Source organism: Polistes dominula, unplaced genomic scaffold, assembly GCF_049000335.1.
Source record: "Polistes dominula isolate Pdom_NZ unplaced genomic scaffold, Pdom_raw_medaka contig_19, whole genome shotgun sequence".
Classification (NCBI taxonomy): domain Eukaryota; kingdom Metazoa; phylum Arthropoda; class Insecta; order Hymenoptera; family Vespidae; genus Polistes; species Polistes dominula.
In genome coordinates, this window is record NW_028301058.1 from 2,574,178 (window position 1) to 2,598,513 (window position 24,336).

The window sequence follows — 24,336 nt, forward strand, 5'->3', positions numbered from 1 at the left end:
AAGAAAAAATAATAATAAAAAGGAATAGATTATGTGTTCGTCGTGTGCTCTGTCGAAAAAGGGGTGAAACAATTTGAACGATTTAAAAGCAAAAAAAAAAAAAATAAAACGGAATTGTTATTTGTATTATTTTTTTCACAACAGAATAATATTATTCCATTTTTTCTTTTTTTTTTTTTGCATAAATCGCGAATGTTGTTTCTCCTCTTGTGGATATATGTGTATATAAATTGTAATAACATTTAACTTTTTCTGGTTAACTCAAATCTCCCATTAGTATTGTCTTCTTCTCACGAATCTTCGATTCATTACACACATATATATATATATATAATTTATAATTATATAACTTATTATATAATTATATATTATTTATTATATAATTATATATAAATATAGTACAATATTATTTATATTATATTAATATATAATATAATTTGATTATATATGTATGTAATTATTATAAATATATTTATTATAAATATGTTTATAATATATATATATTATATATTATATATATATATATATATATATATATATATATATATATATATATATATATATATATATTTATAATATATATTATTACAAATATATTATATACAATATAATATTATATAATTATATAATATAATTTATATATATATATAGAATTAATTTCTACAAATTTGTATAGAACAAAAATGTAGTTTTATTTTTCTATTAATATTTTTTTGATTTTTCCTAGCTTTTCGTTGACTTAAAAATTATTAATATAATAAAATACATAATCGTGATATAACAAACGCACAAAAAATAAAATCATGCCAATCGTAGTTGTGTTTTATACGTAATCTCAATAGAACTTTTTTTACAATCATTTTTCTACAACGATTTAATATTTCAAATATAAATACATAAAATAAAAGAAGAAATTACAATTAACGAAAACATAAATACAACTCAGGATTAAATTGAACGACAAACTTGTGAAACTTCATCCTGTAATCTATGAGGGTGTAGATTTGAGGAGAGGAAGTAGAACAAAAATGAAACATAAAATGAGACTGGTCAAATGATCACTGCCATAACGCTATAGAAACAAATTTCCGTGTGTTCGTTTAGAAAAAAAAAAGAAATTAATAAATTTATTCACCAACAAATAAATTGCATGCATGGTAAATAAGTGAAACATTGTTTTTGTCTATTTTTTTTATTTTTGATTATGAGAAATTATGAGAAAAAACAATAATGGGGAAGTGGGAAAGAAGGTTCGGAATATCGAAGAAGAATTTTGAAGAAGCAAATTATAAAAAAAAGAAAAAAAAAACCAAAAGGGATATTTGAGATATGCCAGAAAGGGATAAAAACAAAAATCGTCAGAGTCCGACAATCCTGTTATATTTCGTCGCGTCCTGGGTTTTTTATTTAAATAATAAATTTTTGGGATTGGTTACAAAGTAAAACTACATTCCAATAACAACAACAACAACAACAACAACAATCAGAAAGAAAGAAAGAAAAAAAAATCAAACAGAATGTAAAAAAAAAATATTAAAAACAAGAAGGAAGTAAGGAAGTCGGAAACTCGACAAATGATTTTAAAAAAGGGGTTTTAAGGGTTGATAGAAAAAAAAAGTTGGATACTTTTCTTTGAAACCCGTCCCAAAAACCTAGGAAATTGTACGACGATTTGTTAATTACGTATAACCGAAATTTGTTAATTTTTTGTCCTACAATATTTAGCGTTATTATTAAACCGAAAGATAAAAGTTAAAAAAAAAAAAAAAAAAAAAAAAGAAATGAAATGAAATAAGTAAAAAAATAGCAAATGGAAATTTTAAAAATGATATAGTAATAGTGATAATGAATTTGTCGTTGTGTTTAATTGTTTGTATCATTCGTTTCTCTTGTATTTTTATGTTTACATACACAACACAGTACGTATTATTTATTAACATTAAAAAAAAAAAAAAAAAAAAAAAAAACAGAGAAAAAATGACATAAGAAAGAACAAAAAATCAAAAAGTAAAACCTTTCAAGGTCATTTTGTTTTGTTTTGTTCTTAAATCATGGATTTACGAATAGATAACACATATATATTAGATATATATATGTTGTGGTAAAAAAAAAATAATAATATGAAAAAATTATTAGTTATAATAATAATAATAATAATAATAATAATATTAACAATAATAATAATTACGATAATTAAATAATAATAATAATATTATTATTAATAACAAAAAAAAAATAAAACTAAGAAAGAATGGAATTGTATGCAGGGAAAAAAATATAAAAAATTTGAGATACAGGAGGGAAGAAGAAGACAAAAAGAAATAAAATGAAAATGAAAAATTACAATTTTGATCAGATTCCAAAAAAAAAAAAAAAAAATTATAACCAACCGGGGTGCGACTTAATATTTTCACAGAAAAATCTAATGAAAAAACGATAATGACGATGATTAAAAAAAAAAAAATGAGAAGAAATGAAAGGTGATTAAAGAAATGTTCGGTCTATTAGGAATTTCTATTTCCTGTAAACGTTAACGCTCTCTTTACCACGACATTTTGAATGAAAGAATAATAATAATAAAAAAAAAAAAAAAACAAATTATATAAAAATATAAAACTTCGTACGACGTATTTGTAAATATATTTTTTTAAACAAAAATGAAAAATCTGGGTTTTGGTAAATGGAACAAATTTCGGACTTTTGTAATCAAGAAAATTTATTAAAAGAAAAAAAAAACAATTAAACAAAAATATTCTGATAAAAACTTGTCTCGGAATTGGGGAAGGGGGTAGTTGAGATAAAAAAGAAAAATTAACAAAAAAAAGTCTCATTTTCGGACAAAAACGACAAAAACAAATCAAAAAATGAAACAAGTTCCACCAACCCAGGAAAAATACGATTGCCTATGCACTTTTTCCTCTTCATCTCGGACCTTAAATATCTCATCGTTCGGTATTGTAAATTGCGTGTGTGTGTGTGTGTATTAAAAAAGAAGAAGAAAAAAAAAAGTACAATCCAACGATGACGATAATTATGATGAAAAAGAAAAAAAAAGAAAAATTATATACATATATATATATAAATAAAGAATAAAAAAAAAATATATATAAATGTCGATACGAAATAAAAAAAAAAAAAAAAGAAAGAAAATGTCGTGAGTAACGAGTGCGTGAACGAATAAAAAAATTAAAAAAAAAAGAAAAAGGAAAGAAACTCGAAATATTTTTACGATTGTGTGTGCACCTAAGAACAAAAACAAAAACAAAAAAAAAAGGAACATTATAATTACGAACAGAAAAAGAATAAGAACAAGAAAAGAAACGATAGAAAGAGAGAAAGAAGTTTAAAAAAGTAAAATAAGCTTTGATATATAACAGTGGTTCTCAAACGTTTTTGTCCTATCACCCCCCTTTTCAAAAAAAAGTATTATTTATTACCTCCCTGCTGAAAATTAATTTTGTTTTTAGTAATTCGCAGAAAAAAAAAATTCATTGACTTCCTCCTCTCGCCCCCTAAATTCGTCTGTGGCCATCATGGTCCCCCTAAATCGCTTCATCACCCACAAAGGGTCGATACACTTTGAGAACCACTGATATGTACAATTCCTCACAAAATAAAGATGAAATAAAATATTTAATGAAGTATAAATATTAATATAAAAGTAATATTATTATAAACAAAGAGTATAAATAATAATAATAATAATAATAATAATAATAATAATAATAATAATAATAATAGTAATAATAATTATAATAATAATTATAATAATAATAATTATAATATTAATATTAATATTAATAATAAAAATGTTTTTTGAAACGAACGAAAAGTAAAAATGGATGATTACGCGTGCGTTGTGCAAATTTTTTTTTTGCTCAAACCATCTTGCGCGAATCGAATTTATAAAAATCAATCGACACAACAAAAAAAAAAAAAAGAAAACAAAAACAAACAAAAATTTATAATAATTTTAACGAGAAATAAAAAAAAAAAAAAGAAAAATCAATCGTAATTTGGTGTAAAACTCTAGTTAAAGAAGAAAAAGGGGAATAGAAAAAAAAATGTGTGAGAGAGAGAGAGAGAGAGACAGAGATACTATGAAGAAAAAAAAAATAATTGAAAAGTCTACTTTTGAATGTAAAGTGCATTTTGAAAAAAAAAAAAATTACGAGATTTAACATATTTCAAATAAAAAAAAAAATCTTTTAAAAAAATATTAAAAAATGTGAACAAATATATATATATATTTATTTAAAAAATGAGATAAATATATATATACACATATAATTATATATTTATTAATATTAAATATTATTAATTAAAAAAAAAAAAAAATGTGGAATAAGAAGATAAACTTAATAAGAAAAATAAAAAAGGTATAAAAGCACTTTCACGAAGTAGATTTTGAAAAAAAAATGAACGAACGAATTTCTTTCAAATTAACATTAAAAAAAAAAAAAAAAAACATAAAAAAATATATATGTAAAATGAATATATATATATATTTTTTTTGTTCCTCTCTTTTTTCTTCTTTTCGTTCGTTTGTAAGAATGTTCACATAAGATCAACCCCTAAATGTTTTATTATTTTTCTTCTACAATTTTCCATTGAAAGAAAATTTAAAAATGGAAGAAAGGAATGAGCGTTTAAGATGACAAAATTAAAAATATTTTTTACCAAAAAATTCATTAAACAATTATAAAAAACATGAACAAATTTTAAACGCATTTCCTATTCTTCTTCGCTTATTTCTTTTTCTTTTTTGATAAAAAAGTTTTATTTGAAGATGAAGAAAAAAATAGCAGTGGGAGTAGTAAAACCCCATATTTCATAAGATTTCTTTATTTTCATCCTTTATCTTGTTTTGTTTTTTTCTTTCCGGTTATTTTGGACGACTTCCTCTAAGAATTTAATATATAATAAATATTATTTATGCACAATAATAATGATGTGAAAATAAACAAAAAAATAATATTAACCCTTTGCACTCAAGACAATTTCGACCAAATTAAAGAAACATTTTTTACTTTAAAGTCATTTATGAACAAACAAATGTATATAAATAAATAAATTTCACTAATTTATTTATTTTTATATCAAAAACAACCAAATTTGAGAAATATTCTACTCTGTAATTAATTTTTGTATAATATTTCGTAAAACAATACCCAAAATGCATCCTAGGTGTTTATCAGGACACGTATCACAATAATTTGTTACTTCCCATCTACCTTCAGGTATATTACGATCAGAGTAAACCTTAGAGTCCCTTATCAACCCTTTAAGTATTATCTTTAAGTACATCTTAAAAGAAATATCGTAAATAAGGAGATAGAGTAACAAAAGACTTGAAATCAACTGCCGGGCGCCGTATTGGCGCCATTCGAGTACAAAGGGTTAATACAATAAACAATGGATAAAAAAAAAATCAAACAAAAATTGTGCCCACATCGTCTGCATTTTTGATTCTCATTTAACATTAACTTTATTTATTTTTTTACCCTAATTATTATTATTATTATTATTAATTTACCTTTGCTTTGTTTATAAAAACGTACAAACGAACAAACGAACAAACGAACGAACGAACGAACGAACGAACGAATGAAAAAACGTTTAATAATAATGTCACGTGTGTCTATATTATATTTATAATAATAATAATAATAATAATGAATAATAATATTAATATTAATATTAATAATAGTTATTAATGGGATTATTAAAAATAAAAGTACAAAAGTGCAGACGAGATTCGTCGAAACGAATGCGATTAATGAGAGAATTGACAAAGAAAAAAAAGAAACATTCCATCAAACAATCTTATTCCTATTTGTTAATTAATTTTTTTTTTTTTTTTTTTAATAAAACCACAACCCTCAACCCTTATCCTCGAATCCTTCCCAAACTTTCTATTTTATCTTCGTCGTATCATTCAATTTTGATAAACCCTAATCAATTTTGCACACTTTTTTTAAACAAAAATGAAATTATTTAATTTGTTTTATTATTTTTTTTTTTTTTTTAATTTTTTTTCATCCATCCACTAACCGGATTTTAAATTTCTATGTCTTTCTCTCAGTCCACGTAATAACATTCACGCACAAAATACACACACACACACATACACATACACGTCCATGTATTCGAGAAAAAAATAAAACGAATTTCAATAGGAAGAAAAGGGAAAAATATAAATAATAATAATAATAATAATTATTATTATTATTATATTATTATATAAATAATCGGTGTACGTTTGTGTGTTTTTTGCGTGGATTGAGCGTGTGCTTGTGTATGTGTATGTGTGTGTGTGTATAATACACGCTCAGAGCTATTTTTTTCCTCCTTCCATGATTAGTATGAAAAGTATCGTTTATTTTCTGAGATAATAATGATTATTTTACTCTTGTTTTAAACAATAACAATGCTATAATATTTATCATTAACCGTAAACTTAAAAAAATATCAAAGTAAAACATAATATTAATTTATATCATAAATTTATGTGTAACGTTCTATTGAGGATTGTATATGTAATTGTATATATATGAGTATACAATGCAGTCCATGTGTTTTAAGAATTACATTCTCCATTTTCTACTATGAAAGAAAAAAAAAAAAAGAACAAAAAAAAATAAATAAATTATTCTAGTTAATAAAAAAAAAAAAAAAAAAAAAAACGTGTGATATACATTTATTCAATAATTATAATACCGACTGATCTGTAACAACACATATATCCCATAGTCGATACAGAAAAATTTCCTTTCCCATAAGTTGATATCATAAAGTATCGTTCACACTGTGAAAATGAAATTTTTTACAAATTCAAATTGTTTTAACTTAAAAACAAAAAGATAACATTTAATTTAACATCTAAATTTATTTCTCTGTGTGTGTGTGTGTTTTTTTTTTCATTTTAATTTTATCATGATTCTAATATCTTTGTTTTTTTTTGTCCAATAAAATATGTTTTGAAATTTTATGACAAGAGAATCATCACATAATTTGTTTCTTATTTTTCTACAGATATCTGACAATTTATTTGTAATATTCCTAATACATCTATTTTATATACATGCCGTTTACATTAATTTTATCATTTAAGGATTGACTAGAATTTATTTATTTATTTATTTTTTTTTAACATAACCTAAAAATACCGATTGGAGTTGTCGGTATTATCGACGGTGGAATATACAGGTATTTTTTGTTAACTTCATCGATAAGTAAAAACTACTTTTCTCTCTTAATAAGGAAGGTTATTCTCATGAAATCAGAGATTCTAACATTCATTTGAAATAAATACAATTCTAAATAAATTGTCGATGATTTGAAATAGAAAAATTTTCTCATTGAAATTATTATTATTATAAATAATAGTTAAGTAGGCCTTAATGCACCGACCATATCTCCGAGTAATCTTTCAACACTGACATCACCAACGGTAGGCTTGAAAAGAAGCTCATGTAAGGTTGATCGACATAATGCCCTTGCAGGTGGTAAAAGTAATAATAATCGACCAACCCTTCGTGCATCACGTTCGCACAAAACTGTTACTGTTTGTTCTTGCAATGCTGATACTCGTCCAGATTCGCAAAGACCTCTTGATTCTGTTAAACAAAGTATAACATTGTTTTATATTTCATTTATATTTTTTAGGAATAAAAGTAACATTTTTAAAAATATATGATAAATTCAATTTGTTCAAATGTATTGGATTGGCAACTAAGTCATTGCGGATTTTGTTTTACACTTAATTCAGTTGTTTGATAGCAAAGATCAGAAATTTTATGAACGTGGCATTATGAGACTAACAGACCGATGGCAGATGGTCATCAACAAACATGGACAGTACCTAATTGAATAAACTTATATTTTTAAGTAAATATTTGGAATTTTCATACTCATTTAAAATCCGCAATCACTTAATTGCCAATCCAATATTATATATTAGGATGTTCCGGCTACACGTTGTTGTGGCTTTGTTATAAAATATTAATTTAATATAATTCTAAACTATTTAGTAAATTATAACAACACACAAAATAATACCACAATTATAATAAAATGCATAAAATAATAATACACGAAAAAATATAAAAAGTAAGGTTAGTTATGTCATATATATCGAAATAATTGAATTGTAATGCAGTGCCATCTGTTGAAAATTTACAGAATCTGGAGACTTAGATAAGATGTCGATTTAATATATTAATTCTAAACTATTTGGGGTAAATTATAACAACACACAAAAAATACCATAACTACAATAAAATATATAAAATAATAATACACGAAAAAATATAAAAAGTAAGGTTATGTCGTTTGTAAATTGAAATAATTTAATTGAAATACAGTGCCATCTATTGAAAACATACAAGTACCTAAAGACCTATATAACCTCTAATTAAAAAATAAATCCCTAAAAAGTAGCAAATATAATAAAAAGTAAAAAATTTGTCAAATTAATATTCACTAATAATTTATGGGAATTCAAATTAGACATAAAACAACATAAAATAAATAATAATACACGAAAAAATATAGAAAAAGCAATGTTAGTTATGTCATATGAAAATCTCAAAAAATGTATAACGTGAATATAGCCAAATAATTGAATTTTAATACAATGCCATCTATTGAAAACTTACAGTACCTAAAGACCTACATAACCGTTAAATAATTACATCCTTAAATTAGCAATAAAAAATAGAATTAATAGCTATAAAAACTAACCTATATTCTAAGTTGAAAAAAAATCAAACAAAATAAACAAAAATTTCATTAAAATTGACTCAGTAATTTTGAAGTTCATTGAAAACCAACAATGTGATACTGAATTTGTATATAAATCATTTTTCTATAAATGTTTGATTGTTTAAAACGTACCACCCTTGAATAAAACGATTGCTTTTAAGCATGCGTATTCCGAATGATCCACTCTAAGCAAAGAACATTTTGTTAATAATTCCCTGAGTCTTCTAGCTTCATCCACCAATATTTCACGTCTTTCCGTAGACAAATCAGCAGGTACCAAATTACTTTCTTCAACAGGAAAATTCCATTGGGCTGCTGTAAGTACGAACAATTCACTCCAGGATTCTTCTAACAGTATCGTTTGATCGTGATAAGGTAACTAAAAATATAAATATAAGTATTATCAACATTCCAATTAATTCACAATAAAAAAAAACTGATTAAATTATTTATAAATCATGTTACTTGTAAAAATGAGTGTATGCTTCTGGCCCATCTGACTGCGAAAAATAATAATTTAGCTGCGAATTCGTAAACATTTTCCGTTGGCAAAAGTGAGAAACTTGACATGGTATATTCCGTGGAAACTGGACTGATGATTTGTGGAACCAAACGAGTGCCAGCAAGTTCTAAAAGAAGATCATAATATGTTTAATATTTAATTAACCCTGTGCACACTCAATTTCAGTGGCAACTCGAGCGGCGCTGATACGGCGCCCGAGCTGGTTTCAAGTCTTTTGTTACTCTATCTGCTTATTTACGATATTTCTTTTAAGATATACTTAAAGATAATACTTAAAGGGCTGATAAGGGACTGTAAGGTTAGCTCTGATCGTAATATACCTGAAGGTAGGTGGGATGTAACATATTATTGTGCTATGTGTCCTGATAAACACCTAGGATGCAACTTGGGTATTGTTTTACGAAATATTATACAAAACTAATTACAGAGTATAATATTTCTTAAATTTATTTATTTATATACGTTTGTTTATTAATGACTTAAACCCTTTCGCACCGGACGGGACATATGCTGTCCCAGTCTGAAAAATTTTTCAATCAATTCAAAATTAAATCGTGAAATCACTGTTGTTGATGGTGCATTGTTATGGGAACGTTTATGCGTCTCCAAGTCCTTCAATCTTTGAAGAAATGAACTGATCTTTATAATGGGACACACTCGGACTGATTTTTCGCTGTATTGAAAGGGTTCAAGTACATGTAAAATGTTTCCTTAATTTGACCGAAATCGTCTTGAGTTGCTGGTTAGCGAAAGACCTCGAGTGCAAAGGGTTAAAACCATCATCTGGATTATTTAAATGTTATTTGTTTATTTATCATAATACATTACCTTTTTGTTCGATCCTCGTATCAACGTTTGCAGCTTCTTCGGAGCTTGTAACTTCATCTTCTTTAGCTGTGTTAACCGATAATGATTCTGTTGACGTTCTTGGTAAAAAGTGTGCTGAAATGAAAAGATTCAAACAATCGAATGTAATGAACATTGTTAACATTGATCCTTAAAGGATTCCCTTTTTTTTTAATTATTATTGCTTACCAACGGTTGGTGCAAAAGCAGGCATTGTAGGTTTGAATGGGAACAATGACGGATAAAGAAGAGGATGATACGGATTGTTTGTCGTGTGATAAACATGAGGTAAACCTGGATAAAGACCAGCTGGAGTTCTTCTTGCAGCAGCAACCAAAGTTGAAGTACTTCTTGGTGCTCTTTCATGTTGGACAGCTGAAATCAATAAAACAATTCAATTCAATTTGATTCAAACCTCATGTGGATACTCTGCTATAAAAGTATGATACACATATAATGTAATTAATGTTAACAATTATTTCATTTATTTCCTTTTAAAAAATATTGGGTTGTCCAGAAATTTTGTGTCAATTTTCAATAGGTGGCGTAAAGTTTTTTTGTTGAAAAACCTGAAAATTTCTGCAAAGATGCAATTTTTCAGTTAACCATAAAAATGGAGAAGGGTTGTGGAAAAGAATATATATTACTAAAGGTGCCCCGCCACGCGTTGCTGTGGCTCACAATCAGTCCGATACACACGTTTTTAAGTCAACAAATTACCTTATACCACCATCTGTTAGAATCTTATCTAACTAACAGAGATAATCATGACTCTTTGTTAATAAACAAATAATTCGCGATTAATAAAATAATATTGCGATTATAAATTGAGATATAAACTATCCTTTCTTTCAAGTTGGATGAAACTGCACACAATGTGTGTAAAATTTTATTAAAATCGGTTCAGTAGTTTAGGAGTCCATTGCGGACAAACAACGTGACACATAATTTATATGTATATTAAGATATATAATTTATTAAATATTAATATTAATAATACTTATATATAATCTATAATATATATATATATATATATATATATATATATATATATATATATATATATATTTATATAGTTTATTATATATTATTAACACATTCGTGACCGCTGACGTGAATACACGTCTTTTCAAGTTCTATTCCTAATTGTCGCTGACGTGATTCACGTCATTTTAAATTTTAAAAATTTGATAAAAATAAATTTATATTTAATTATTTCAATATAATATTTAAGTAATTGTATTTTATTATATTTTATTATTTACATATAAATTTAATAAGTCATTAATTTTGCCGGTATTTAATATTTAAAAAGGAACAAATGTGCTGGTCACGAATGTGTTAATTTATAACTATAATTTATAACTATATAATTTATATTTATATATAATTAAATATTTTTATATTAATAACACTTTTATATATAATATAATAAATATATACCAAAAAAAAAAAACTTAAATGCGTTGCGTTTCAATCTTCTATCAAAATTGGCATAAATTTTCCGGACAACCCATTAAATGCATTAAATTTGACATAGATATTGAATAAGTATAAATGTTATCAAATTCTTGCTCATCGATGCATAATCAAAATAAAATTTTATTCAAATGATTATAAAATATCTGATTCATAATGTAAACATATATTTGAATTTATCATTTCCTCCCCTATCTGCTGTTCCTTTTATATCATCGTATGTTTTCTTCTTCATTTCTTTTTTTTTCTTCTTCTTCTTTTTATCTGAGAAAAATTTTCTATCAATAAACGATGGTAGGTTGGTTGGTTGGTATTGGTCATAATGGCGTTTCTATACTATTTCAACACTAGCACCCTCGCTAATTGATATCTCCGAGCAATCAAGTGTTTGGATTATCGTTCTAGGCAAGGAAAACCCTGTGGGATAGAAGTGTTTACAAAAGCTGAGAACTCTGGGGCTGCTTCTGACACCGTAAGTTCCTACGACGACCATGTCGATTCTGACTCCTCCTTTCACATACAATTTCTAACCGAAGAGCATCGATATAGAATTTCATATGGGTTTGCTATCACATACAAACTATACTTCAAACCCCTTCCCGAAATCCCCCATTCCACCCACCCACCGTGGGTGCTCTCCCACCTTTCACTTTTTTCTCTCACTTCCCTTGATTTTTTTGTCCTCAAGGGTTGCGTCACCGTTTTAAACTTCGTTTCGAATATTTGTTCATTCTCATTTCATTTTTAAACAATATAATACATACTTATATTTTATAATTTAATTTTTTTTTTAGAAAAAAAATGAATAATATCCTACTAAAGTAGGTAATCAATAGTTACGTGACACACCCTGTATATTTTTGTTATGTTTACTAAATCTCATGCAAAACGTACTCTCGATGGTGTTTACTCAAATATTTCTACAGGATATCAACGATCTGACAATCGCAGAACTTCCTGAATACGACGAATAGAAATACGTTTTTTTTTTTAAACGTTTGACTATGGAGGGTAAAGGTAAGGAGTAACATCTCTTATGGGAGAAAATGTGAAAAAGTGTCCAGCGTTTTCTATAAATAACAGTTCAAAAACCTTCCAGAATGGAGCTGGTGAACGTAGAGATTTGATATGAATGTAGCAATTGTAAACGAATTGAAGTATGCCGAGTTATGTAATAATGTAGTAAATATAACCTTAAAGAATTATTATGAGAAAACGTGTAGCTAGAGTGATTTTATTTCGTGAACTGTGAATAGTACGTTTATTGATTTTTTATCATTTAATTTTATGAAAAAGTATGCGAATAACAAAACAGTTATGGGTAAAATTTGTGTTTTGAAATTTGTGTTCCTTGTTTATTTCTCAATCCTACTCTAATAATATTTGGCGCTTCCTTTTAAATTGATCCTTTACGAACTGTGGCGCCACCTGAATTGAATGCATTTCAACGGACATTTTTCATATACAGAGATGTTACTCCTTACCTCTATCCTCCAAACGTTTGACACAACTAAAATATTTCCATGCAATTTTATTCCAAAACAAAACATTTATCTTTTGCAGAATTTTTTAATAATATTGGTTTCATTCATATCGTTCCTAGGAACGTTTATTAATATATTATAATAAGATAGAAATTGGATATGGAAAATGAAAAAATAAAAAGAAAATTAATTTAACTAAATTGGTAAAATTAATCACCATCGATACGAAGCGTACCATCTCGTTTCATGTTGACCTGAAGACATTTTGTAAAACGACAGGCTTGGCATTGATTACGTCTTGAAACGTCCACGATGCAACGACCATTCTCTTTGCAAACGTAATCTAAATTTCTGTAATTTAAAATAATTAATGATAGAGAAAAAAAGAAATATTTACTTCGACAAAGATTTTTATAATAAATAATATATTAGGTTGTCCTTTTTTAAACTAAAATTCTATTTTTTTAATAGGAAAATTGAAAAAGAATCTTATAACCTTAAATAATTAAAATTAAAAAAATTATAATACAGTACCATCTACTGTATTTTAAAAGAACAAAGGAACTAAGGTAAGCTTAAACATAAAATTCCTAAATTAATGATAAAAAAATTATAAACTGCTAAAAAAAAGCTACTCTGTATTTTAAATTAGAGAAAATGAAAAAGAATAAATCAATTTTTATTTAGATCGGTGAAGTAGTTTCGAAAAAAAAACAAATTTCTTCCTTTTCTTGGTGATAAGTTGCACAATATTCTATGCGTAATATTTTTTATGTTATTTTACTAAATAATAATATAAATAATTCTACTCTATATTACCTTTATCATTACTGTATTAATATATAGTAATAATTTCATATTACTGTATTATTAAATAGTAAATATTACTGTATTATTTCATATTACTGTATTATTAATTATTAAATATTAATTATATAATTTTATTATAATTAATAATAAAAAAAATATTATAAAATTGATAATAGTAATAATAATAAATTAATAATATAAAATTTTATAATAATAATAATAATAATAATAATAATTAATATTATAATTATAAAATATTAATAATAATTACAATTATTGTTATTAATTATTAAATATTCATATTAAATATTCAATATCATTATGTGAATAATTTCAACATAAAAAATATCGTGCGCTTAAAATTATTTAAAAAAATAAGAAGAAGAAACTTTTAGGATAACCTAATAGTAATTTTATATCAAAGTTAAGAAAAAAAAACTATGATATTTCTCTTGAATATTTAATATATTTTGAATAATAATAATATTAATGAGAAAAATGTAATTACCTTGCGTACCTGCGGATCGATCGTTTAAAAAAACCACGGCATCCGTCGCAACTTGGAACACCATAATGTTTGCCGGAAGCTTTGTCACCGCAAACTTTGCACAATGTTTCTGTACGATTGTTTTCTTCCATTTTCTTATTTGTATTAATAATTAAATTTTAATCTGCAACAGACAAAAATTATTTTATCATTTATATAAGAATTGTATCAAATTTATAATATGTTTTGTCAACTTGATTATATTGGGTTGAAGTGAAAATGAAGACAATTTTCGTATCTTAACCTAAAACCTAGGCTTTTGAAGTGGACATAAACAATTGAATTTAATAAACTTATTACATTTGTTGATTTCACGTGTTGTTATTTATCATTTTGTATTAACTAATACTTTTATAGTGTCCGAAAAAAATGAAATTACTTGTCAAACAACCCAATATTGTTGTTAATTTAAAAAACTTACAATAATCTTTAATTCACGTATTGATATACATGATTAATTATTTAACACGTTCCGTGCTAAGCCCATTTTACCTGACTTGTCATTCAGGCCATTTAATTTTACTTTAACAAAATCAACCATTACATGTAATTATTAATTATTGTTAATATAACAATTAAACAAACTTATGTGCTTTATTCTATACTGCATTTTGTATAATACATTAATATTTTAATAGCAATATTTTAAATTTGTTATAAACATATATCTTAAGCGTATTAAATAAATATGTCTAATGGTAAGTGTACCACCGGTAGTACACGTGGCCTGAAGAACAAGTTTAACGTGTACCACCGGTGGTACACGTGGCACGGAACATGTGTGTGTTAATAAGGATTAATTAATAACATAATACACTTCTTTTATATTTTTATCTTATATTTCTATGATGGATTAGATAATCATTAGATAAAATGTATGACAAAGATTGACAGGAGGATCGAGTACATATATATTAGGTCGAGTCATAAGTAACTTCCGATGCGGTTATGTAGAATCTATTTTTCGTATTTACCTACTATAAGTCACTGAAACAAACGGATTTTTGATATCACTATATAGATGAGGATTCAGTTAGTCTTCTGTTAACTTTTTTATACAGTCAATGTTACATTTAACCGTTTTTCTTAACCACTGAAATGGATAGTAAAAAGTGCATATTCGATATGTAATGCTTTAGGAATTGAAACAAGGCAATAGCACTAAAGTGGCAACTGCAAAAATATACAGCGTATAAAGTGCAGGACTGATAACTGATAGGGCAGTCAGAAATTGGTTTGTAAAATTCCGTTCTGGAGATACGATCTTAACACTTTCACAACCGCTGACACCAATGTGGTGCCATAGGCAGGCCAGTCGTCGTACGCCGGTGACACTCATGTGGTGTCATTGGTAAAATATTGTTATATAATAATGTTGATTACTAATTCATAATAATAATGTTAATTGTTTCATGAATTTGCGTAAAGTTTTTTCAACCTAAGAAATGTTTACAAATTGTGCGGACGGCAAAGTGTTTCTTCCAAAATATTGCCGGCCACTGGCGACGTTTCACTGCGCAAACGTGCGGTTGTGAAAGTGTTAAAAGATGAACCAAGTGCAGGACGCATTTCCGACTTCGATGAACCTTTTAAAGGTAATATTGGAGCAAAATCCAATAGATATGTTCAACAATTGCAAAGAGTGCAAAAAAACTTCATGAAAGGTGTCTTGCACTTATCAGTCATGGCAGAAACGCGAAATTCTTTGTCTCATAAAAAAGCGGAAGTTATTTATGACTCGACCTAATATATTTCTATTTGATGAGTTGATTTTCATAAGAGATAGACTTTACTATATACATGTAATTGAAAAACCATCATGGGTTATTTTTTTTTTTCGTGTAATCTACGGCTATCATTACTACTCATTATTTGTCATTTTCAGTGACACTCTACTAGTGTCACTTCGATCATTTCTCGCTTATCGTGTATATCCTAACTACTTTACTTCTATTAGAAAGTCGGACGGAGAAATAGATAGATGTACACTATCGTTCAAAACTATGAAGATTGATTTATTAAGAAACAAATTCTGAACTGGTCAACTTCAACAACAAGTGTTTCATATTGCTCTCAAGTTTGTTGTATAAATAATCCCCACAAAAAATCTATTATCACATAAGGAAACCCTAGTAGCACAAAATATTGAAAACTATTGAATACATGTATATTTAATATTAAAAAGAGATTTAATGTCTTTTTTAATATTAAATACACATGTATTTAATATTTTTCAATATTTCGTGCTATTAGGGAAGTTTCATTCCAAGAATTATTTTTCATAAATCCTATAGAACTAAAATCAATTATATTTGAACGTAAAATAATGAAACTATCATCATTATGATTATGAAAAAATAGCTGATAATAATTTTGCAAAAAAAAAAACAATTGAATTTATTAATATTTGTATCATTGTATCTATTCTTAATATTATAAATCGTGAAACTTTTGGACAATAGTGTAAGATATGTTAGATGTAGATTTATATGTATGTGTATCTATAGTTGAAGTATAGTAAACCAACGCATATGTCTTTTGCATATTGTACGAGGTAATGAGAAACACGGGGAACAGTTTAAACGTTGTATAAACGAATAAAACGAAGTTCGATTCGTCGAAGCTTATGACTTCCTGCCTTCATGCTCATTGTCGTAGTCGTCGAAGCTTGAAAATACGATTTTACAGGATCGAAACTCACCTAATATGCATTATATAATACTTTATAGACATATAGTTATATTCTGTTTCGATCGAATCATGTGATAATATAGATTATTGTATAATATAACAAACATAACCTCAAAAACATATTTATTTCTTAAATAATAATAATTATAATAATTAGAATGTGTGATAAATTTATCAATCAAAAAACATTTGACTATGTCATCTAATATAACCTTAAAAACATATTATTTCTTAAACAATAATATTTAACATATAATATTTAAACAATAATATATTTAAATAATAATATTTAAACATATTATTTCTTAAATAATATTAATTATAATAATTAAAATGATAAATATAACATTTTATTATGTTATCTGTTATCTAAATTATTAAATTTAATCCAATCTCAAACCCTTAAATAACTCGATTCCAACATAAATGAACTTCAGGTTATTTGCAATTTTAATCATTGCAAAATATCCTTTTGTTAATAATTTAATTTAATTAATAAAAAAAAGAAGCAATTATGCAACTTGAAATAAAAACTAGGATAGATGGTGTCTTTGATGGAAGGTCATAAAGTCGAGAAGTCTCCAGGACTCGTAGTGTATCATCCCTTTGACTTTTTCAACCCTCTCAAAAGCCAGGGTTGATTCCTTTCCAACACCACCGCCACCTTCACCTCTTTCCTTCTCCTCCTCCTCCACTTCCTCTTATTCCTCCCTCTTTATTCTTCAGTCTTCCCTACCTATTCGAGTTTCCTATCGAAAGAGAACCTTGGGGGCTATTGTATCGCGATCCTTCTCGCACTAATGGAAGGTTAGACCATCTGTAGGATTCTCAGGCTCAATAATGCAACGGTGACGTGGAGCAACCTCGTCCTCAGCCTCGATGGCGGTAAACCACGATCAGAAAGAGAGAGAGAGAGAGAGAGAGAAAGATAATACCGTTGGATGATAGGAATGTCCTCCTCTTTCATTCTGAAGGAAACCCTTAGGGCTAAGTCTTTAACCGGAACCGTCACTTAAACTTTATCATAATTCTGATTTTCTTTCGATTTACGTTAACTACATCCGTTTATTTTTTTTTTTTTTTTATGATGTATGAAATCATCTTTTCCAATTTATATTTAAGATAATTTTTTTTATTATAAAAAATCCTTAAGAATAATAATAATAATAATAATAAAAAAAAAAACAGAAAAAATGAGAACAGTCAGAACAGTCAGTTCGAATCGAGACTGAAGAGTTCGATATCCCTTTGGAGAGTTTGGGTCTTTCGAAAATGGTATATCTGTATACAATGTACCTTACAACTGTGTAATTATACGAGTAGGGGAGGAAGGGATGAGGGGAATTGGGGGCGGATTATTTAACCCTGTTTGCACGTATGCGTGTCCTGTGTTACGTGCACGCACGTAACATATGTCGCGTCGCACAGGAGTCAGTCGGCACGAGCCACGACAAGGTTGTTTCACGCAAACAACATACTGTTAAGAGTCAGATTTTTCTCTTTCCAAAGAACCCCCTCTTAACCTCCCTTCAACCTCCCAATCCCTCCCCCTAGTATACCCTTTTTACTTAACTTTATCCTAACTCTAATATTCTAACCCTAAAAATGAATGCAGGAAAATTTGTTCATTAGAAAAAGAAATTAAATTAACAAAATGTATTTTATATTATCGAAATTTAATTAACAAACTTATATATTAAATATTATATATTAAATAAACTTCATATAATAGATATAATATATAATGTATAATATAATATAATACAATATTATATTATAATTAATGTAAAATAATTTATTTAATATTAATTATATAATATATTATATTATCTTAATTAAATTAAAACTTTATATAATATATAATATAATAATATATATTATTATATTATTAATATATTTAATTTATATAATAATATTTATTTATAATATTTATTTAATATATTATTTTAATATTTATTTATAATATTAAAATTAATGTATAATATTATTAATAATATAATTTATTTATAATATTTATTTAATATATTTAATATATTATTTTAATATTTATTTATAATATTAAAATTAATTTATAATACTATTAATAATATAATCTATTTATAATAATTTATAAAATTATTAAGCTATTTAAAATTAAATATTAAATGTATTTTAATAATATTAATATAATATATATCATATTAATAATATATTATACTATAATTAATATATAATAATAATTGTATAATATTTTATATATTAAATTAACAAAATATATTTCATATTATCTATGTAGGGGGGGCCTTCGGGGTAAACATCCTAAAGAGGTATACCTGAAAAATAAACTTCTTCTTCTATTTCATATTATCCAAATTAAATTAAATTAAAATAATAAAAAAAATTATATTTCATACTATCCAATATAAAATAATAAAATATATATATATATATATATATATATATATATATATATATATATCACATCATCGAAATTAAATTAATAAAATATATATATTTAACATTATCCAATTTAAATTAAAAAAATATATATAACACATCATCGATCACATTATATACTCATAAAGTCTGTCACACTTGTGGCAACCATAAAACCGATCGTGCTAATGTTTTTTCGATGACTCTTCCTTCCTTCCTTCCTTGGGTTAGTTTATCGATACTTAGGACGTGTAAAAAATGTGAAAGGATACGCTTAAATCCTTTAAAAATAGCTAAACTCCTTGCTTGACTATTTTTTCATCTCTCTCTCTCTCTCTCTCTCTCTCTCTTTCTTTCTTTCTCTTTCTCTCTCTCTTGTAGCATATTGAAAACACTGTTGTGTAGAAACACGGCATGCAAATGTCTTTTACTCTTTTCTTTTTACTTTTTTTTTCCCCTGTCACGTCACGTGCATCCTTTCGCATAAAAAATGCTGATCGATAGCATGCTACAGAAGACAAAGGAACTTCCACCCATTGATATCGTACCTTACAATAAATAACCCTTTTTTTTTATCTCGTCATCATCGAAATCGTTGGATCTTTTCATCCTATCCCAACACTTTTGCATATACGAAAGAAAAATAGAAACATTAAGTGTGTAATTCATTTCATATCACAAATGAATTACATATATAATGTAATTATATTATATATACATATATAATATGTATATAATTGGTAAATATAATATATAAAATGGTAATATATAAAATAATTATATATAATATATTATAATGGTAATATAAATAATAAAAAATGATAAATAAATAATTATATAATATTATATGGTAATAGAAAAATAATATATAAAATAATAATATAATATAATAAATTAAATAATAAGTTGGTATATATAAAATGGTAATATAATATATTATATTACATATATATAATAATAATAATAATAATAATAATAATAATAATAATAATAATATATAATAAAAATAAAAAATATAATTATATAATATTAATATTAACACTAGATTGCCCAAGGCAGTCATTTTGACTGTTTTTTATTTTCAATTAGAAAAACAATTATGTATATAATGACACAATTTCTTAGAATTAATAATAATTAATTAATTAATATTGTTAATATTTACTAATAACTTGTTGTATAACTGTAAATAATATAAGAAATATTAAAAATTAATTTTAAACAAATTTGTTTACACATTAGTTATTTTTTCACAATGCAGTCATTTTGACTGTTTTTGGGCAATATAGCTATACAAGAAATCTCGGGCAATCTAGTGTTAATATAATAAAATTAATATATAATAAATATTATATATATACATGTATATTATATATTAGATTAATATTATCTATAAATAAATGAATTATTGTGGTATGAACTATATCAAAAATTATTGCAAAATTTATTTATGAAATTATTGCAATTGCTTTGAAAATTTTACAAATGGAAAATTACAAGTGTTTAGTAATTTTATAGGAAAAACTAAAAAACAAATTAGATAATAATACGAATATAACACGTGTAAATTAAATTCATTGATGCTGACTAATTTTCACCTGGATTTTTTCTTTAGAACCCTCTCTCGAAACGGTATTATTTCATAGAACTTTATTATAATATGAAGAATAAAATCGTTTCGGTGTATCTTTCGTGGATAATCGATCATCGTAGAAAAAAGGGGTTTGATTTTAAACGCGTTGGCTTATTGCTTGCACAAGTTTTTTTTTTTTTCATAGTTCAGCCCCCCAGTACACTTAGGCAGTGTCGATTAATTTTTAATAAGCTTCGAAGGTGCACCCACAGTATAGTTGCATCGTTACCGAACAAGCATGTAAAAACAAACCCTGACGTGACTTTTGTTAGACGAAATAAATCAACTTCAATTAATTGACTCGCATAAGATCGATTTAAATAATAATAATAATAAATAAATTTTGATTTTATTTGTAAATTTATAAAAATAAAGAATACGTGTTAACCTTATGAAGATTAAGGGACCGGACCATCTCAGTGTAACCGGCCAAAAAATTGTCAATTTTCGTGATTTTTTTTCGGATGGATAGGAGGAGGGAATTGGGATGTTTTTGTTTTCCCCCGAATAAGACCCCGTTTTTAACAATACAAAAATATTTTTTTTCATTCGTTTTTATTTATTTTTACTTATTGTTAATAATTATTTTAAAAAGTGAGTAAAAAAACATGGGGGCAATCGGTGTCAACGATTGTGATCGCAGTTTGCATCTCAAAGAACAAAATCAAATTGATTATTAATCAGTAGGGAAGCCGCTATGTCCCTATGGAGGGTTTTTTTTTTTTAAATTTGACAAAATGGCGACGGTTTGAAGAAAAAGTACGAAATTTAGCCCTGTTTTTCAACAGTTTTTCGTGTGAAAAAATAGGAAGAATTAAAAAAAAAAAAACAAAAAAAAAGCTTCCATAGGGAACATAAAGAATAAAGTAAACAAAATTCCGTCAAAATTTCAAGTCGATAACTTGAAAACTCTGTGACTTGAAACTCGGTGACACCGTTTGTAAAAAAGGGCATTTTGAGAAAAACGTGTTTATAGTTTCCAATAAAGGTTGTAGCAATCGTAATAATTCGAATTTAAATTTGAAAATTTTTACAGAACACGCACAACTATATGTACTTCAAGATAAGACCAAAAAAAAATCGATTTTTTGTTTAATTTTACACTGAGATGATCCCTTAATTAAATGAACATAATAATTTGATAATTTATTTATAATGATATATATAAACTTGAATTGAACCTTAGACACGTGTGTCATTTCATCCCCAATTAAGTATCATTTCTAACGATCAAATTAACGTGAACACCATGAAACGTTTTGATTCTTTACCATACCGATTTAATAGCACTTACATACTCGACACACGACTGGTTTTCCGATTGGTTAACACGTGCATACTTCGCACGGTTGACAGTGATTGCGTGACTTGATCGACAAAGTCAACGAACAACATTATGGGGGGGTTAGGATGAAAATACTTTTTGTTTTATTCTATATGACCTATTCAAAATGATTTTATAAAATATTTTTCGAAAGAACGAAAAAAGTACAAATAGTCACAAAAGTTTGAGTTAAATGTAAAGGGAAAAGTACAAACAAACAAACAAACAAAATAATAAAGAAGTCACACTATATGGTGTCAAAGTGACCAACGTATGTGTAAATAATACTTAGTCATAAAAATTTGCAAATTATAGCAAACCATCATGTGCGTATACCTTTTCCTTTCTTTCTTTCTTACTTTCGTTATTTCTATTTCTTTTTTTTTTTTTTTTGGCATATGTGCGAACGGGTGACATAATGATGGGCATTACATGGCATAGCCCCTGGCCGGCCAGGTAAACCCCGTAGGTCGACGATTACACGCCTTCAGGCCGGAAAAGAACCTTTACAGGTGGGTTTACCCACGGGGAAACTAAACGACGTGACTGCGACACATGTCACACGTAATCGCGTATCATCATGTTGTATTATTAAACAAAAATTATTTTATCAAATCTAACAGATTAGGATTAAATTTAACTAAATATATTTGAATTTCAATTAGAAATTAATTTTATAATAATCAGATTTTTCATTTTAATTCTTGAAAATTATTCATAAAAATGAGTTATGAATTGTGTTTGGAAAATATCATTCAAAATATGACACATTTCTAAACAGAAAGATTTATTGTGTTGGCAAGAAAGTAATTTTGGTTTTCCAGTGTGAAATAAAACTTGATTGTTTCTATACAAAAAAAAAAATGAACTTTAAATTTAAATAATTAAAAAATTCTAACATTAACAAAAGAATAACGAAACAAACATAACACTATCTATTGGTGCCCGTCTGCTACAGGGATTTGTATTAAAGTTCCCCTTAGCGAAATTAAATAAGCGATTGGTATTTAGTTCCTAATTTAATTGTTATATAAATTAGGCGTTTTTAGAAATTATACTTCAAACTTTTGTTTATTTTTTTAGTTATGTAAAATATATTGTAATTGCTTGCGCCAAAATGAACATATTAAAATAGTCAAATAATAATAATATAAGGTATTATTATTTATTACTATATAATTATTAATATAAATTAAAGTATTATTATTATAATTAAGTAGTCAAAAGTTTATTAAAAAGTCAAAAAAAGTATCTATTGGTGCAAGCTGAAATTACTTTCTTGCCAATCCAATATAATAAACATGAAACTTACTTAGATCAAAATTTCCAATCCAAATGTTGAATATTTTGCAATTAGAATAGAATTGAAAAATCCAATCCTTCTACCAATTCCTTTTTTATTCCGACAAGATTAACGTGTTCTTTCAAAGATGAAGATTATTGGATCACGAATGTCGACCATCTTTATTTCACTTAACAAAATTGTCCAATTACTTTATTCACAAATTATTCATAATAAATATTCTTTCTCACCAATATTTTATTTCAAACACAACAAGTCATTAGATTTGATAAAAATTGTCACGTTTTTTCAAATAGTTATAATAAAAAAATAAATAAAAAGAGTATTAATAATTTATTCACTGTTCTTCAATGAACCAAGATCATTGATTAATTTATTTACAAAACCCTTAATAGAGGTTTGAAAAATAAATGTAGTCCTTTAAACAGGAACGAAGTAACTACACACGATCCACGTCGTTTAGTTGAATTTAGAAACTCGTAATCGTAGGAGTTCACCACACAGTCACCGTAAGT

General features: G+C 26.0%; 1 protein-coding gene across 1 annotated transcript; it reads right to left on the reverse strand.

The window, feature by feature from the left end:
- Positions 1-1,083: 1,083 nt before the first annotated feature.
- LOC107065797 (nuclear receptor subfamily 2 group E member 1) lies at positions 1,084-24,311 on the reverse strand. Its single transcript, XM_089175767.1, has 8 exons — positions 23,831-24,311; positions 14,417-14,579; positions 13,316-13,449; positions 10,325-10,510; positions 10,118-10,231; positions 9,232-9,395; positions 8,899-9,145; positions 1,084-7,619 (listed from the first exon to the last, which is right to left on the reverse strand). The coding sequence occupies exons 2-8, from the start codon at positions 14,545-14,547 to the stop codon at positions 7,390-7,392; spliced, it is 1,206 nt and encodes a 401-aa protein (XP_089031893.1). The 5' UTR covers positions 14,548-14,579; positions 23,831-24,311; the 3' UTR covers positions 1,084-7,389.
- Between the last annotated feature and the right edge of the window lie 25 nt (positions 24,312-24,336).

Excerpts from the sequence above, each read along its gene's own strand:
- LOC107065797 (XM_089175767.1), bottom strand. The coding sequence starts at position 14,547 with ATGGAAGAAAACAATCGTACAGAAACATTGTGCAAAGTTTGCGGTGAC. Across the intron at positions 10,511-13,315 it reads TGGTACGCTTCGTATCGATG|CTGTCCAACATGAAAGAGCA; the intron begins GTGATTAATTTT and ends TATTGATTTCAG. Across the intron at positions 9,396-10,117 it reads TACGAGGATCGAACAAAAAG|AACTTGCTGGCACTCGTTTG; the intron begins GTAATGTATTAT and ends ATCTTCTTTTAG.